This window comes from Oratosquilla oratoria, chromosome 38 (genome assembly GCF_046742065.1).
Source record: "Oratosquilla oratoria isolate Oo_2021 chromosome 38, ASM4674206v1, whole genome shotgun sequence".
Classification (NCBI taxonomy): domain Eukaryota; kingdom Metazoa; phylum Arthropoda; class Malacostraca; order Stomatopoda; family Squillidae; genus Oratosquilla; species Oratosquilla oratoria.
In genome coordinates, this window is record NC_134814.1 from 46,057,190 (window position 1) to 46,076,935 (window position 19,746).

Here is a 19,746-nt window from a genome sequence, read left to right on the forward strand (position 1 = left end):
ATATTTGATCAATCTACAGATTGCACTAACAAATGTAGTTTTCATTTCTAATTTCAACATTTCTATAACACTCCCAACAGGTTTAGCAGTCTTGAGTATAACTAGCCATCTGTTAACATCACACATCCTGTTCATTCCTTTTTAACTACTGTAACTTCTGAGTCTAATAAATACATACCCCAGAGTCAAATAAATCTTCCAAAAATCCGATACTAGGAACTGAAGCCTTAAAGTTCCATTCTACAATTTAACTTTTTTCAGAGAAAATCTAAATTTTCTCATATATTGTAATTGTACTTGCTTAATATTTCCATATACTGTATATATTCAGATACACAGAAGTTTCAAAAATGTGTGAAATTTCATTTATCAATCAAGACAGGTTGTATGGATGAAATGACAGGCTCAGTTCTATAACTAAGACACTTGTATAGAATTAAGACAGGTACTCTGAACAATGAAATAACTTAATACCTTACACAAGGGCTTATGGCACTAGTAATATTACTATATTCCTGTTAACCTTTAATATCTGTAGCACTAACTATATTTTCTATTGTACTTTGCTTTATAAAAATACAACTGTGCTGTTATTCTAAATACCAATATCTATAGTCAACATTTCTATGTCTATGTTGTAGTAATCTTAAATCATCCTCATTTGTACTTTTTGTCATAGAATGTTTAGTCCACAGGTTTAAATAAAAATAATGAGGAATAAAATTTGCCAAGAACTGACAACAGCAAAAATTATCACGTTGTTGTCCAATACAACGAACATCATTTATACCCAGGTCCCTCCATTTCCATAACAAAACCAAACTGAAACATACAATGGAGAGAATATGGGGATTTTATTAAAAAAAAAGAAAAAAAAAAAAAAGGATAAAAAAAAAAAAATTAAAAAAAAAATAGGTATTCTAATGCCAACCCTTGGCTTTATCAGGGAATCAACACAACATCACAGTCGAGTGCTAGGATTGCAAGTTCAGTATATCTACAGGCCCTTATTAAATGCAATAGTCATTGCATTCAACTTTGGCTTTTAAAACCAACTACAAATCTATCATCAAAATACATAATATAACAACACTTTAACAAAGCCAAACAAAACTATCAGTGCACCAGCCAAAGATTATTTCTTTTTTTTTACTCTTGAGGGCATCATTTGTTAATAGCAAGCATCCATACCAGATCAATTAGTTAGAGAGTGAAGAAAAAGGTGTGGATGGATATCACCATGAACTTTGACTTTCAAGGTCATTTTCAAGGTCAAACAGCAAAATCAGCTTAATAGATAGCTATCCATTCAATCAAATTAAAGCATACTTGGTAATCATAGGTTAAAATGTTGTTTGAACTACAATGCATGTAAGCCATGAATTATTATACACACAAATTATCATACTTAAATATATACATATAGAAAGAAAGTTGCATTTGTCATAAATACAGTACTCTTTTTGGTAGTTTCAATCAATACATATATGTTATGCCTTTGTGGACTGAATAAACTATATAAGTTCAGATGAACCATTTGCATCTTCTGGGGCTGCTGGGTTACCACAGGCTGTTACACCACAACCACAGGCAAAAGTACCCTTGAGACTTTTTCTGAAGCAGGATCATTGAGCATTCTACATTTAGATTTGCATGCACAGGTCACAAACAGAAGACAAGCATCTGGGATAGGAGGGAGTGTTATCTTTATCCAAGCTGATGTGTCCAGATATCTGGATGTGTTCCTGATCTACTTGCAGCCAAATCTTTGCCTGGCAGTTGGCATGTAAAAGGTCCAATTTCAGTACATCCCTAGTTAGGGGCAACATCTCAAGGTCCTTCTTGGCCTTCTTAAAGAGCTGGAGCCTGGCTTGGTTAACATTTGATAATGTAGAAGAACCATACAGAAGGGACACAAACTGCTCAATTGGTGCAAGTTCTCCATCACAGCCAATTCCACTAACCAGGAGTGGTTGACTATGGAAAATTGCCCAACATGTCTTCTTGCCATGGCCACTGAAAACAGAGCTTCTGTTATATCCTATTAGAGCATGAAAACTGAGCAGATTTTCCCTAATAGGTAGTGGGAGTCTCTCAGATGCTGTATGTACTGATTAGCATTTCCTCTACCTTGTTGTTCCAGAGATCATCTGTATTTCAGCTGTCTTGCCTAGCATAAAGTGTAAGAGAAGCAAAATCATATCTGGAACATTGGACTTGATGAGCAGCCTTTCATAGCATTCACCAACTACCTCATATGGACGCAGAATCAGTTTTCATGATTTCCTTGAAGTCACAGATGATCTGGCTTCAGTAGCATTAGAGAAGAGAATCTTCAGTCACAAAGATAGATGGAAGATTCACATCCTTCTGTATGATTGCCTCAGACAGAAACCTGATGAAGTGGAACATATGGGCCATCAATGGTCTTACCCACTCATTTTGATCGAGAAGTAGTTTTGATTGATTCCTCTCCAACATAGTAGACTAACATTATATCAGCTCTTGTTATGTGTTCTACAAATTGGTGTGTCACATTGTGTATAAAGACCTCAGCATAGTCACCAAATGTTTGGCACCCATGAGGCTTTCCAAATGTTTGGATAAATCATGTCTATCAATCAGCACACAGGTCCTCATGTCAGCAACTGGAACCTCTGAGAGTACATTTATTCGAGACAATAGGATACTGGCAAAGCCTTCCTTTATTGCCAAGTTCATCTAACCTCCAGGCTTGGCCAAGGACAGAGGAACAGGGGAGGGACAGCTCATACTTGATAATAGATTCCATTTCCATTGATTGACCTAGAGTGACAGCATTCAGCAACCGCTGGAACAGCTTTCTGTCAGCCTTGATAGATTTCTGCACACACTGCTAAGTGGAAATGGCTACTTTGTACATATCTGCAAAAGTTTTTGAGTGGTGCCTTCTGAGAGCAGCATGGAACTGTACACCTCCATCAATGAGCTGTTGTTTAACATTAGCTATGAGATTATGGGTTTGAAAAAGGCTTATGACAGGGTGGACAGAAAAACACTGTGGGAGGTATTGCAGATATATGGGATAGGAGGAAAGCTGTTAAGAGCAGTCAAAAGTGTGTGTTATGTCACCTTGGCTGTTCAATTTATACATGGATGGGGTGGTACAAGAGGTAAATGCAAGGGTAATGGGTCAGGGATTGGAAATGGTTAAAGAAAATAGAGAAAAGTGGGAGATAAGCCAATTGTTGTTCCCTGACAACACTGCGCTTGTGGCAGGATCAGAGGTATTAAAAAAGTTAGCAATGGAGTTTGGGAAGGTGTGTGAAAGAAGGAAGTTGAAGATAAATGTGGGTAAAAGTCAGGTAATGAAATGTACAAGGGGAGAGGATGGCAGCAAATTGGAAATGAGTATTAAGGGAGAGAGACTGGAGGAAGTGCATAGCTTTAGATACTTGGGTGCAAATGTAGCGGGAAAGGAAGGAGTGGAGGTAGAATGTAGATTAAGAGAAGCATGCAAATGCCTTGGGGGATTAAAAAGTGTAATGAGAAATAGACATTTGGGAATGGATGCTAAGAGGAGATTGTTTGAAGGAAAGATTGTGCCGACAGCACTGTATGGGGAAGAAACATGGAACATAAGAGAGGAGGAGTTTGAATCTGTTTGAGATGAGGTGCCTGAGAAGTATAATAGGGGTTACTAGGCTGGATAGATTGAGAAACAAGAAGGTGAGGATGAGAGCAGGGGTGGAAAGGGAGTTGGGAGATAGGGTTGATGAAAGAGTATTGGGATGGTTTGGACACATGGAAAGAATGAGTGAAGAAAGATTAATAAAAGTGGTGTGGAAGGCAGAGGTGACAGGATGGATGGATGGGGTAAAAGGGGCATTGGGAAAGAGGGGAATGTCTGTTGAGAAAGGAAGGGAAAAACAGAAGACGGGGTGAGCGGAGAATGGTTGTATATGGATGATGCTGTTGCAAGGAAGGGAGTGAGTGGGGGATGGGGGGAGGAGTTAGTATGTATAAATGATATTTTGATGCAGCCCAAAGGGATTTCTCCCCATCTTCTCTTTTTCTGCATGAGAGGATAGAGAGGGGGGTCACCAATTAAATGAAGCAGTCTTGCTATGGATGTGCTGTGTCTTGCTGCATTGCTTCTGACCCAGAACAGTGGGTGAGATGCAGGGATGACTTGTCATCCAGGAGGAGCCAAGAAAAGAGGGAGGGAGGGTGGTGAACAGGAGTGGTGTATGTGGGAATGAAATGGGTGGGAGTGGATTTATACCTTTGACTTTGGCTACCTCCCTCATAAGGGGAAAAAACCCACTGGTATACGTATGAGATGCCGCTTGTCTTGATCCTCAGCTTGAGGAGATCAGTGACCACATCAAATGGTGCAATGTCTTTGGTTGCTAATGATACAAGAGGTACACTTCTTTCCTGTTTCATCTTCTCCACCTTCATTCAGTGTGCTCTGTAGTCTGAAAACATTGAATCTTTCCAGTTGCTTTGCAAGCTTCTTCACATCATCAACATCACATTTTGTGTGTGATGCATGATTATCAGAATGAATCAAAGAGGTCTCTTCATCATCATCCTCTAAACTAAAAAGATATCTGGTGTCCTGTGAGATGTGTGATCATTCTGACCATGTAATACAGAATTTCTCTCTGGCTTGGTCTTTCCTTGATAACTATCATGCCATTCTGCATTTTACAAATTCTGTTCACCAACTCAGAGGTCTGATCTGCAGAAACCTGGTTGGAGCACCTTCTTGTTCTCTTCACAACAAAAATCCCATTCATGAATTCAACTTACACCTCTGGTGCAGTCATCAAGGTAGACAGGTCTTCATCTTGCATAATTTATGTGGTCATAATTGTCATCCATAGCAGCACTGCAGCAAGTGCAAATTCCAATTACCATCCCTCATGGCTCTGATGAAATCCAGCAAAAATTGTACCATGTCCATATATGGTGACCACAATCTGAAGTTTAGTTGTCAGTGTTATGAATTAAAATATGCACCTTTTTAATTCAATTGTGAACTTTAACACTTTGAAATACTAAATCTTCACTTTCAAAAAAAAAAAAAAAAAAAAAAAAAAAAAATCCTGGCAAAAACCAAAATTTGAATCACAAGTGACCTTGATGACCTTCAATGTGACCTTTAAATTCAAATTTCAAGATGACATCCACCCACATTTTTCTTGCCTCCCCACACTGGAAAGATTCCACATACCTGCCATTAACATGCAATGCCCTAAAGAAAAAAAGAAAGAGAAAATAAAAAATCTAGGTTCGGCTGGTCCACTATATCACAAATAAATCTTTACCTTAACCTCTTGAATACGATGATGCCAATGTACATGTCATGAGTTGTGAGTGGGGTATCCGAGGATGCCGGCACTGGCTTCCTGATTACTGTATATTTATTTTGTAGTTGTAGCTAAAAGACCCCATATTCTGAGAACACGCTTGATCACATTTTCTGTGACATTATATTTATTCAGGGTGAAAGAGAATAAATATAACAGCAGTAACTTTATATTTTGTAATGCGTGTATTGTGATGCATCATCGTACATCAGGCATCCTGATGTCCGCATGAATATTTGACTCGTATTCAAGAGGTTAACTGTTTAACATGGCTTATACTGAGCTCCTCAGAAAATATCTGCTCAGTGGTATATCATATAAGAAAAGCGAATTCAATTGTTTCAAACTATAAAATGCAATGGAAATAAGACATGGGATAAGATGCTCTTTAGAGCTTAATAGAAAAGTGGATTAGACTAAGAGCCAATCTAAATTACTATAGCTTTGCAAGACTTAACACCAATTACTCTCCATTAAAACACAATGATGAAAGCAGTCAAATAATGTTAGTCCTGACTGTGAACACTGTTTTACATATTACATTCTAGCACATACTAGTAGGAGAATGCACTTGATTGCTAAAGGCCATCAGTCATTAACAGCTGTTTCTCACTGTGTCTAACAACATACCAAGGGCTTCCTCCCCCCTATAAGGGGGGTAGCCATTCCCACTGTGTAGTGAATAATTTTTCAAGGATGGACAGTGAAGCTAATTAAATAATATGGAAAATGGTAACAGCACTGGTTGTAATTAAACAGCTATTAATCATATGCCTATTTCCATTTTTGAAAAGGGTAAATAAGCATTATCTAACAATTGCAAAATTAAATGCACATATATATTTTGCCTATTTTCACATCTCAACTTATTAGTGATTACACTACATGTCACACATCTAAATTATCTTTGCAATTCAGAGTAAGTTATACATTCAAGTGTAAGTCACAATAAAAACTTAGGAATCATTAACAATCCATAAACATTCATCCTCACAGACAGTTTGAGAAAGCAACAACATGAATTATTTACTGATTCTTACTATGATGTCTAAGTTTAACAATTCTGAACTGAAGAAAAAAACAATTTAATGTGCTGTCAAATGCTGGACGGTAATGCAATAACAAGTAAATGTAAATTCAGGAGACCCCAAAAACTACAAAGATAAAGTAGACACATAACATATGCAACTATTTTATGACAACACACAAAATTAACTATTCACTTGACAATACAAGTTATGGCTACTGTACAAACTTCAGAATACAAAACAAGTAAAATAGGATGTTCTCCATCATTCATTTTTTCATACTTTTCTTCCATACAGAATTATGGCAAAGGATGTTTGATTCAACCACCATCTCCTTTATAAAGAAGATAAAACTTCTTACATGTATTTATGTTTTTGCTGTTGCCTTTTAATATGCCATCTGTGTGCCCCTGGTTCACAATGACAACTGAACTACTAGTTCCTATGGCAAGAATGCATACCCTGGATAATTAGCAATGTGAGTGAACCATCCTATGTAAATGACCAAACTACCAATATCTTTTAAGTCTTCATTTATCATCTGCACAAGATAACCAGAAATGTGATGTGTATTGAGTGAATGTGAGTGTTCAGTTTTGAGAGTCTACTGCAGGACCACCAGCATACTTCTTGTCCAGAGAACAATACATCCTCTGCTCTACCTCTCCACAGTGGTTAAATCTCACTTGGCAAGGTCATGGGGATGATGCAGTGTATCCAAAGTGTCAAGCATGTTGGAATGGTTGTGCTGTGAATGAAGTCTGAAACATGACACCAGCTCAATCATACTTATTAGGCTTGGGGAGCCAGGTAAGTGCAACTTGAACAGTTGCTTAACTATTCCTGGGGATTTAACCCAGCAACCACCCCCCACCTGCCACCCCTGGGTTCAAAGAAGGAACACTACCCAATACCAAATCTCCAAGAGGGCTTCTGAAGGGGACATTAAATGCATTTGCAATACACCAATGTATATTGGTTTTCATCAAAATAACTATACAACAAATATAAATCTTAAAAAAGTATCATTGGGCTTTAAGCCTGTCATGAAGAATTAATGATACTATGCCTTCTTCACTCTCTGGACATGTGTTCAGAGTTGCCTCAGACATATGGAAAATAGTCTGGTGATTTGAAAGATCTGAATGTGATGTAAATTGCAGGCAACAAATATCACATTCAAAGTTCTTCTCCTCCTCTTCATATTTTTGCCTCCCATGAGGGATTTTTGTTATTTCACTCACTGTCAAACATCTGCCATTGAGAGAGGGGACAACTAACCTGTCGCAACTGCTTTCCTCTTCTCTACTCCTTGGATGATGCTCTGGTGAACCTCCCATTCCTCTCAAGACCTCTGCTACAGTCAAATTATCCTGATTATCTTTACAATCACCTTGAGGCTGTTTAGCTTCAACCTGCAGCTTAAAATTTTGAAGCATGCGACTAAAAAGGAATTCTGAATCAATTCTGGGTATGGTTTCATTAACTCTATCATCTTCTGTAAAAGATCTAGAACTGGTCTGCTGTAAAAGCACTTGAAGCACACTGCTAGCATTTTCATTTGATTCTTTCTTTAAATTACTAAATGATGAACTTGAAACAAAGTCGTTTTGAAAATGTTCACTTTGTTTATTTGAAGGCAAAATTTGGTTTTCCTTGATATGCATATAACTTTCCAACTCCTTGCTACTTCTTCGTGCAAGCAACTGCAGGAGTCTTGAGGAGGATACTGAGCTTTCCTTCAAGTCATTATCACTGGAAGCAGATGCCCTCTTAAAATTATTTTTGACATCAGCTTGATTTTGCAAATACTCTTCAAGTAAAGACCGTGAAGTATCTACAAAATGCGAACTAAATTTTAAATCTCCACTCATTTCAAACACATCTGGACTACTTGATCTACTGGGTGTTCTCTGTATTTTTGAGAGTTTAATCCTTGATATCTGAGATCCTTTGTAACCATCTTCCAATGTGTCTTCTTCCTGCCTTATTCCAAGTACAGCTTCCTGTGAAAGTTTTTGTAGCAGTACACACGAATAGAATTCACTTGGAAGGTAAGCATCTCCTGTACCAGACAAAGTTTCCTGTAATACAGCCCCTACTGAAGAATGGCTCAATGGTCCAGAAGAATCAATATCTTTTTTTGATTTCTTTACAGCAGACAAAAGTTTTTTACTGAATACACAGGAGCAGCCCTTTCCCTCTACATCTACCACAGCAGAGTTACTGATAGGGTACTTGATTTCTTTCATAATATCTCCAATGGTGAGAATGTCACTTAAGTTCTTTCTCTTTCTCATGGATCTTGTACAGTGCCAAGTATTTACATCATCTTTCTCTTTGGTTTTACAACAGAAGGACTGGAGAATACCAGCATATGGATACTTTACCTCCTCAGGATCTAATGGACGGAATATTTGAGTTTTGCTAGGGTTATCTGTGCATCGAAGTGCTACAAGTTCTTTTTGACATATAGACTTTAGAAGAGATGAATATGGTACAAGGTTCTCATTGGACTGAAAATCTGTATGCAACTTTGTTTCATTACTGTACCTTTCAAAAACAGGATAATCAATATTAGTAAAACTGTATTCATTAGTGATGCCTTTAAACCGTTTGATTATCTCCTTTGTACCACTACTCCTAATCTTGTGTTTTAAATTTCTCCTAACTTTTCTAGCATTGTTCTCCATTATACGCATGAGTATCCTAAGTCTTTCTGAGACATAATTCTTCATATCAACTGAAGATTCTTGTTCTTGGAACTGTGTTTCCAGGAAGTCAAGAACACTAAGCTCATTGTTTTCCTCCCAGAATTTTACTGGAGAATCTTGACTGGATACTGAAGAGCAATGTTCATGGCTTTCAGGTGAATGTTTTACTTGAAAAGAAGAATACATGTTACTACTCTCTGCATTCTTAGGAAAATTGAGTCTGTATGAATATACTTCTTCCTCTTTTTCCTCTTTGACTGGGGTGTGTCCCACCTCCTCCATACTGAAAGACCAACCATGTTGAAAGTCTGAGATTTGGTTACATGTGGAGGAAAAAGAGGACAATGAGCTGACATGCTGACTTCTCTTGTCTTTGACTTTCCATGATTCTTTGATTCTTTCACTCATCTTCTTGATATGTTTTCTGCTTTCTTTTTTTTCTCTATCATGTTTAAAGAATAGTCATGCTCTACAACACTAGCATTGGCAACATCATTCTACATATCTGAAAAAATAATAAACATATAAATACTCATTTTATCAATCTTTGTAAAATAACATGATCTTTAAAGTACTTCAATATGAACGTAAGCAAGAATGCCTTGTATTCTCAAGTAAACAATACAGCTTAGTGATAAAATAGTAATCCTTACATTTTACAGGTGAACATGATCCTTGTTTACAGACACTTGATGTTATAGCACTATTACGTAGGAAGACTTGGCATGTTTTGGAGGCATCTTGCTTAGCAATCTGGCCTTAAAACTGGATTGATGAATCTTCATTTTTATGCAATTCATGCATCCAAACTACCTGAAAAGATTAAGATATAAATACAAGATAGATGTAGCATGCTAGCATGTCACAAAATTCAATTTAATTCGTAGAATCCAACTATACATAAAGAAACTGATCATTCCTTAGAAATATTGTATCAATCAATATGTTCAATTGCATAAGGTTTCTCTTGCAGGAGACCCATACTGGCAATATATAATAGCAGGATAATGACACGCTGAAATAATACTACAGTATAATATTAAGGGAAACAACATGTTCTCTCACCTACGGCAGGTGAAATACTAATACCACCCTGGCATCAGGCAAATCCATTGGCGGGAATACAAATCCCTTAGCAAGAACCCGCTAGAGGGTTCCACACAATTATACATTTATACAATATTACAAATATAATACACTTGACATGTGCCCACTACATAGCTCGGCCACCACCTCTTCGTGCCCTCACCAAGGACACAACATTCATGACAGGGAGCAGAGAAACACAAGGGCACATAAAATACGGCAATACACAAAAGACAAACATAAGACATAAACATGATATACAAAAGACATGAACAGATACAGGAACATGATATACAAAAGACATGAACAGATACAGGAACATGATACACAAAAGACATGAACATATACGGGTGCCAGTAGGTAAAATTTGGAAATAAAGATGATACGAGTGATGAACAGGGGATGACAGTGGGAACATTGGGCCCTGGGGGAGGCCAGGTAAATGCAGGTATGGGCACCTGTGTCTTCTTAAGCCTATCACAATGCAGAACTTCACTAAGTAACTGAGATGGGTAAAAAACCATGAACTTATTGGGATGAAGCCTCTGCATCACCAGAAAAGGACCAATATATTTGTTGTTTAGCTTACATTGGCACTCAGGCATTTGTTTAAATACATGATCACCCACTTGGACGGAAACAGGTGTAGCCTTAATGTGTCGTTTCTTTACCACAGTTGATCTAGAATCCTGAAGTTTCCTTTTGACAGAATCATAAATAGTATGCAGTGTATGACACTGAAGTTGACTGTAATCTCCAGAATTGTAGAGAGGATGAATAGGACTATCCAAAAGATCATACAGAAGCCTCTTCTCAGAACCATAAAAGACATAATGAGGTGCCTTTCCCATTGCTACATTGATAGTGCTATTAATGAAGGTACTGACATGGGGTAGCCAGTCTTCCCAAGTTTCCTTCAGATCACTAGCAATGTGCAGCATGTCAAGTATTTTCTTATTAGTTCACTCCTCCAGACTGTTAGAGGAGGGATGACAAGCAAATACAAAACTCTGAGTGATGTATAGTTTGCAAATGCTGGCAATGACCTCATTCTTAAACTCAGTCCCACTGTCATTATGCAACACTGAAGGAGTAGCGTAAGGACAGAAAACATGGGAAGCTAGAGCATGAGCAACAATTGGAGCAGATTTATTATGCAAGGGAGCCAATATCACAAAACAGCTAAAGTGATCAACACATACAGTACAAGAACATACACTGAGCCTTGAATACTACATGGCAATTAAAAGAGATCAATTGCTACAAAATCAAAGGGGCAAGGAGTAGAATCTTCATTCTGGGCAAAAGACTTGCACTAGGCTACATGAGTGGCAATATTTAAATGCATTCTAGGCCAATAATATTTCTTGCAAGCCATAACCTGAGTTCTGTCACGACCTGGGTGACCAGCTTAAGGGGAATCATGAGCAAGAGATAAAACAACAGGGACTAGGGACTCAGGGATCACTAACTGTGCCACATCTTGCTCAAACACTTTCACGTTACAAGAACACTGTCTTGCAAGGAGAACTGAGAGAGGTACAAACAATTTGGCAAGGTAGCATCATCGCCAGATTCTACGGTGTAAATGACAGTAAACAGTCCTCACATTGAGCTTTGGCTAAATCTCGCAGGGAGAAGTTGTGAATTACAGCAACAGCAGCTATAGGTACATTTCATGAAAGTGCATCAGCAACATTGTTTACACATCCCCAGATTGACTATCATGAACAACACACATAATCATACACATATCCCACACCAAGCCCTCTACACTCCCTCCTCTCCCGATATCACCTTTTGCTCCCCCTGCCTAACCCCAACAACATCATGGAGAGTGGTCGGAACCCTTGGCTCTGACCACCTTCCAATCATCATCACCACCAAAACAAGATGCACCCCAGTTGGCCACAGACACACTTACACCAATTACAAGAGAGCTAACTGGGAAGCTTTTACTGAAGAGACAGAACAACATTTTGAAACACTTAACAGTACACCAATCACAAACATAAACAATGCTGTACACACTTTTAATACAATCATACAAAATGCAGACAAGAGATACATCCCTAGAGGCAACAGAAAATCACACAACCCCAACTTCACACCAGAAATCCAAAGCCTCATCAGACAACGTGACACACTTAAACACGGTACCCCCACACCTATCCCTCAAAACATAGCAGACCAAATACAAACACTAAACACTGTGATTGCCAATAAAATACATGAACAAAAAACACAAAATTGGCAAAACTTTATCAATACACTTGATCACAAAACAAACACCAGCAAATTGTACAAAACACTCAACAGCATTACACTATCCAACAGTAACACTACACACTCTAACGCAGCAATAATCACAACAGATAATCTACCCTCAAACAGACAACAGGCAAACGCACTCATACGTCATTTTGCACAGACAAGCCATCTCACCTCTCACCCTGACGACCGATGCACCATTCGACGTAAGAAAGACTTTCCCACAGACTCAGACTATATACCCTTCAGAGACAGTCAGACAAAACTTATAATACAGTCTCAAGCACTCATCTGCCTGTGGCCCTGATAACATAAGCAACATCCACCTAAAACACATTGGACCACAAGGTATACATGCACTCACAAACATTGCAAACTACAGCTATTCACACAACACTATACCCGACATCTGGAAGCATGGTAAAATAATCACCATTCCAAAACCGAACAAAGACCCAACAATCCCAACATCGCACCTCCCAATCACACTTCTCTGCACCCCCTCTAGTCATTGAATGCCTAATACTTAAACTTGTCACACCACATATTCCCCTTGCTGACTCACAACACGGTTTTAGGCCACTACACTCCACAAACACTCTTCTGACAAACCTCACACAAAGAATTTTAGATGGCATCAATTCAGATAGGCCCCACCAAAGAACACTTCTTATAACATTAGACATTAGTAAAGCTTTTGATGCTATCCCCCGCCACAACCTAACAAATAAAATATATAACACAGACATGCACAATAACACCAAAAGATGGCTGGCCAATTATCTGGCAGGTAGGAATGCTTACGTGTCATATAATGGCCAATCATCGCACATCAGAAACATTAAGAACGGAGTACCACAGGGCTCAGTTCTATCCCCCACACTATTTAATCTATACATGCATGACTTACCCACACCAGACACCTCAGAAATACAAATCTCTTCCTACGCAGACGACATAACAATCACATGCACACGTCGTAACACAGAGAAAGCTGCAGAAATAATCCAGACATACCTTGACGCACTCAACACATGGTTCATCACAAACAGACTCAAAATAGCTCCAACCAAATCTACAGCAACACTTCTCACCAACTGGACAAAAGAACACAAATACATACCTCATCTCTACATCAACAACACTCTAATACCACACACAAACACACCGAAAATTCTTGGTGTAACATATGATACATCCATGTCTTTCAAACAACACATCACAAACATAAAAAACAAATGCACACCCAGACTTAACGCACATAAGTCAATCACTGGAACAACATTTGGACAAAACAAAGAAACTAATACAACAATATACAAACTATGCATTCGCTCAGTGTTGAATTATGCGAGTCCTGCATAGGCTCCTAATCTCAATGAGACACACCACAACACCCTTCAAATCATACAAAACAAAGCCCTAAAAACAATTACAGGCTGCACAAATACAACACCTACAGACCATTTACACCATGAAACAAAAGTCCTCAAAGTCAAGGACCACCTCGACATGAGAGGCACACAAACACTTGCCGCAGCCACCACAAACACATTACACCTGCTACACTACATAGCAGAACACCCACACACACCAAGAAACATTAAAACAACACCCAAAGACCTTTATCACGCACAGATACTCTCTTCTCTTCCTCCACAACCACCAAATACCAGCCTCCGGAAACATATTCATAATCATATCACTCACCGCTCCATTAACACACTGAAAGACAACACACTGCTGCATGCCAGACCCCCTGATATCCACCCTTCTGAATCCTCTCTCCCACGAAAGGACAGAGTCCACTTGGCCAGACTGCGGTGCGGTCACCACCCAGCACTTCTAAGCTACCAGAAGAGGCTGGATGACCGCGTTGTGAACAGCTGCCCAGGATGTAACACTTCACCCCATACCATACAACACATAATGGAAGACTGCATTATACACAGTCATGCACGCAAACAACACAACATACGCTCTATAAAGGATTTGTGGGAAAACCCAGTTTCGGCTATGGCATTCCTTGGGGAGACGGGACTGCTTGGACAGACAGTCTAGGGAACGACAACAACAACAACACATCCCCAGATATGCTTAAGGACTGGATTGAACTCCTCAATAGTAAGAAACCATCTGGCTAGGCGGCCTGAAAGATTTTTGCCCTTGAAAAGTTGTGTGACAGCAATGTGGTCTGTGTAAACTGTGATAGGATAGCCAAAGATGATGTCACGAAAATGCTTTAGAGCCCACACCACTGCTAAAGCTTCCAGATGTGTAACAGAGTAGCGAGACTCAGCATGATTGAGTATGCGGCTAGCATATGCAATGACATGTGGACGACGACCATCTACTTGCTGCATTAGGACAGCTCCAATACCTAAACCAGAAGCATCAGTGCAAATGGTAAAAGGAAGACTATAATCTGGGAATGCCAACACAGGCGCCTGAGTAAGTGCATGCTTCAAGGAGTCAAAACTTTTCTGATGAGCATCACGCCACTGGAAGGAAGCATCCTTTTTGAGGAGACGAGTAAGAGGTGATGCAATGGAAGCAAAGTCTTTTACAAAAGCACAATATCATGCCAACCCTAGGTCAACTGTCTTAGGTGTCATAAAATTTCTAACAGCTTTGATCTTATCATCTGTAGTATACATGCCATCTTTGCCTACCACATGAACTAAGAATTGGATGCTGGACTTAAAAAATTAGCATTTAGGTAAATTGAACTTCAACCAAGATTCAGCAAAACGTTGCAAGATTAAGGACAACTTATGGAAGTGACTTTCCAAATCCTTGGAAAACAGAATCAAGTCATCCAGATACACAAAAATTACTTACCCACTAGTCCATGAAAAATTGAGTTAATAAGGCACTGGCATGTTAAAGAACCATTCCGCAAACCCATGGGGCAATGGAACCATTCATAATAACCTGGAGTTGAAAAGGTTGTGACCTTACGAGACTTTTCTTCCAAAGGAATCTGCCAAAAGCCAGCCTTTAGGTCCAATGTGGTGAACACTGTGATACCTGTACCTATTGACTGAAGAAGATCACTCAACACAGGCATTGACATGCCTATTATCCACAACAAGGCAGAATGATCCATTCTTCTGGATCACAAGGAGTGGGGGAATTCCATTTGGAATGAGATTCTTGGATGACATCTTCATTAATGAGTGTATGCATTGTTTGTACATTGTAGTATTAGTTTCTTTGTTTAATCCAAATGTTGTAACTGCAATTGATTTCAGTGTGTTAAGTCTAAGAGTGCAGTTAGTCTTTATGTTTGCGATGTGTTGTTTGAATGACATGGACGTATCTGCTATGTTTTGAGGGATAGTTATGGGGGTATTGTATTTAAGTGTATCACATTGTCTGATGAGGCCTTGGATTTCTGGTGTGAAGTTGGGGTTGTGTGATTTTCTATTGTCTCTGGGGATGTATTTCTTGTCTGCAATTTGTATGATTATGTTAAAAGTGTGCATAACAGTGTTTATGTTTGTGATTGGTGTACTGTTTTGTGTCTCAAAATATTGTTCTATTTCTCCAGTAAAAGCTTCCCAGTTTGGTCTCTTGTAATTGGTGTTTGTGTGTCAATGGCCAACTGGGGTGCTTCATGTTTTGGTGGTGATTATGATTGGAAGGTGGTCAGATCCAAGGGCTCCAATTTTATATCAGGAAAGGAGGAGGTGTAGAAGGCTTGATGGGGGATATGTGTATGATTACGTGTATTGTTCATTTAGCGAGTCAAGTTACATTAGCATGTCAAGCCCTCTGCCTGTATTGGGGCTGTTGATATACCATGTCAACGATTTGGCGGTGAAGTCATCACCCATGATAAGGTTAAGGATGGTGGCAAAGTGATTAAGATAAGACCTAAAGTTATTTGGAATGGGGGTGATGGGGGAGGGGAGGTACATGTTAACTATTGTCATTGTGGACCTGTTGCCTGTTTGGATTTGAATTGATTGGGTTTCATTGGTGTTATCTGTGGTAGGTAGGAAGGTTTTGATAGTGACACCTGTGTCCACAAAGTAGAGAGACTGATGGATTAGTGATGAGTCATGGGACCACCCCCCAACCCCAAGAATTGGGTGCCAACCAGTTGCAAAAAATCCCCTGCTACTGGCTCTATGTAGGTGGCACCAATTAATGGAAGCAGCTTTGATTACCTCGGTGAGTACCACAGGGAGGTGTTACAGGGAAGGGTGGAAGTGTTATGGAGAGACTTTGGTTTTGGAAGGACCTGATCCTCCCCCCTCCTTGTTACTTGGTTATTATTATCATTTATGACGGGTCATCCCTGCACCTTGTCCACTGCCCTGGGTCAGAAGAAGTGTCGCAAGACACAGCACATCCACGGCAAGGCCGCTTCATTAAATCGGCGACCCCCCATTGCATAAAATGAGAGGACGGGGAGAAATCCCTTCGGGCAGTGTTAAATTTTGCTCACACATACTACCTCACCCCCCATCCACCTGCCCATTCCACTTCATGCTATCACAACATCATCCATATACAACCATTTTCCAGGGCAGTGGACAAGGTGCAGGGATGACCCGTCATTCAGGAGGTGCTAAGATAAGAGGGAGGGTGGAGGGGTGTGGAGTGTATTCAGGGATGGAATGGGTGGGAATGATTTTATGCCTTTTTCTTTTTGGCTACCCCCCGTGTAAGGGGGAAAAAGCCTTGGTATATGTATGTATGTATGTATTATCATTTATGTCACATTACGGATGACCTTGTAGGGGCTGGCTCCCCAAATAGGTTAGGTTAAGCGAGGCTATATTTAGGTCACTTTTTCTATCCCTTTCCCTAAATGGGATGAGTAGAGCAGATCCTGAATAGGGTAGTTCAGTTATGTAGGCTAATGCTTAACTATAATACTCCCTAATCCTTTCACAGGATGACCACTGGGTCTATACTACTTGTCACAGGGATTTAAAAATTTTTACAAAGGAAGAGCATACTGACAAGCCTTTTGGTCCATAACTAGGTCAGATGCTAAGAATGTATACCATATTTAAACAAGCCACCCAAACAAATGGTAGGCATTTAGCATATTACTTGGGTGTTTATCTAAATGAATCTTAACATTCTGTACTGTACTATATTGCACTGCCTCTGTGGGAAGTTTATTCCATTCACTGACTACATGGTTGGTGAAGTTGTTTCCACCCACTTCCAAGATAAATCTACATCCTGACAGCTTGAGATCATTATTTCTCATCTGATTCATAGCCAGTGTGAAGATTTCATCACTTTTGATGTTAACAATTCCTTTTACAATCTTGAAGACCTGTATCTAGTCACCCATGAGGTTATGCTTTTTTTAGGGAAAATGGATTTATATGTTTTAGGCAGTGTCATATTTTGTCATTGAACTTCGAATCGTTTGTTCGTTTGCGCATCATACTCTGTCTGTCTGTCTAGCTACGTCGTTTGTTTTGGTTGCGCGTCATACTGGGTGAACTGTAGAGGAAGCTGACTAGCTACGTCGTCGCATTCTGTCTGGTACCGGTTAGAGAAACAGTCGTGACTCTCCTCGTAAGTTGCTTCCTTCCCTTACTTGTTCAATTATGTGGTCTACTCATATAATGAGTCCTATATGTTCATTATATATGTATATATTGTGTAAACTATATATTGTAATGTATTTCCAGGTGTTCTAGTTGATTAAAGCTTGGGAGTAGCTACCAAGTCTTATTATTATGACAATTTAATCAACTAGAACATGGAAAAACTATTAAAGCCAGCTCATCTGAATCTGGACCCCAGCTCCTCAACTGCAGTGCGAGAGTGGAAGCACTGGTATAAAACCTTCTCCAACTTCATACAAGAGTGTGGAGAAAATGCACCTGACAAACTAAGAACTCTTGTGAACTGTGTTAGTCATAATGTCTATGAATGCATCGAGGAATGTACTAATTATGATTCGGCTATTTCTGTTCTACAGAATTTGTATGTAAAGACACCCAACGAAATATTCGCTAGGCATTTACTCGCAACTCGTCAACAAAAGCCCGGTGAATCCTTAGATGAGTTTTTGAGAGAACTACGTAAGTTAGGTAAAGATTGTAACCTAAAAGCAGTTAGTGCCGAGCAGTACAAGGAAGAGTTGATTAGGGATGCCTTTATTAATGGTCTAACCTCGCCTTTGATTCGCCAACGTCTCTTGGAAAACAAGACTTTAGATTTACAGGCTGCTTATGATCAAGCTTATTCTTTAGACTTAGCTCAACGCAATGCCAACTCTTACGGTCCCGTAACTCCTCAGTTTGTGCACAGCGCCGCTGTGATGACCCCTGATCGTACTCAGACTTGGGATGAGACTGTGAAGAATAAACCTATGTCTAAGGATTGTGAGATGTCTGCTGAAGATCCGGTATTGGCAGCTACCCTGTCCATGAAGAATAGGTGTTACTTCTGTGGAGGACTACGCCATAAATGTATTACTTGTCCCGCTCGAAATGCTACTTGTAATAAGTGTGGTAAGCAAGGTCATTTCGCTCGTGTGTGCATGTCCAGGGTGCCAGCTCCTTCAGGTAAGACCCCTACTGCTACTATGTTTGACTCTTCCCAACCTTCGGTCCTTGCCACCATCTCTGGTACCACTTTCCCTCAGAGCCTCCATCTAGCAGCCACCTCGACAATTATCAATGGATCGGTGCCATCTGCGTAGAGCTGATGGCCAGGGGTGGTTGCTGCTGATTGGCCCCCAACTCTTGGGGTTGGGGGGTGGTCCCACGACGTAGACGTTGCAGCTCCAGGACCTTGACACACTCAACACATGGTTCATCACAAACAGACTCAAAATAGCTCCAACCAAATCTACAGCAACACTTCTCACCAACTGGACAAAAGAACACAAATACATACCTCATCTCTACATCAACAACACTCTAATACCACACACAAACACACCGAAAATTCTTGGTGTAACATACGATACATCCATGTCTTTCAAACAACAAATCACAAACATAAAAAACAAATGCATACCTAGACTTAACGCACTTAAGTCAATCACTGGAACAACATTTGGACAAAACAAAGAAACTAATATAACAATATACAAACAATGCATACGCTCAGTGATGAATTATGCGAGTCCTGCATGGGCTCCTAATCTCAGTGAGACACACCACAACACCCTTCAAATCATACAAAACAAAGCCCTAAAAACAATTACAGGCTGCACAAATACAACACCTACAGACCATCTACACCATGAAACAAAAGTCCTCAAAGTCAAGGACCACCTCGACATGAGAGGCACACAAACAC

The 19,746-nt window shown here is 39.6% G+C and overlaps 2 protein-coding genes across 4 annotated transcripts in view; one reads left to right on the forward strand and one right to left on the reverse strand.

The window, feature by feature from the left end:
• Window positions 1-1,817: 1,817 nt before the first annotated feature.
• Window positions 1,818-19,746, reverse strand: part of LOC143020062 (uncharacterized) — a 32,252-nt gene continuing 14,323 nt past the window's right edge. For all 3 annotated transcript variants that reach the window (XM_076176238.1, XM_076176239.1, XM_076176240.1), the window contains 2 exons: window positions 9,753-9,912; window positions 1,818-9,604 (listed from right to left, as the gene is read on the reverse strand). In XM_076176238.1, the coding sequence (XP_076032353.1) occupies window positions 7,411-9,507 (2,097 nt within the window). In that variant the 5' untranslated portion in view covers window positions 9,508-9,604; window positions 9,753-9,912 and the 3' untranslated portion in view covers window positions 1,818-7,410. The remainder of the gene's footprint in view (window positions 9,605-9,752; window positions 9,913-19,746) is intronic.
• LOC143019918 (uncharacterized) lies at window positions 18,194-19,141 on the forward strand. The gene has a single exon (XM_076175893.1). The coding sequence runs from the start codon at window positions 18,194-18,196 to the stop codon at window positions 19,139-19,141; it is 948 nt and encodes a 315-aa protein (XP_076032008.1).

Excerpts from the sequence above, each read along its gene's own strand:
- LOC143019918 (XM_076175893.1), top strand. The coding sequence starts at position 18,194 with ATGGAAAAACTATTAAAGCCAGCTCATCTGAATCTGGACCCCAGCTCC.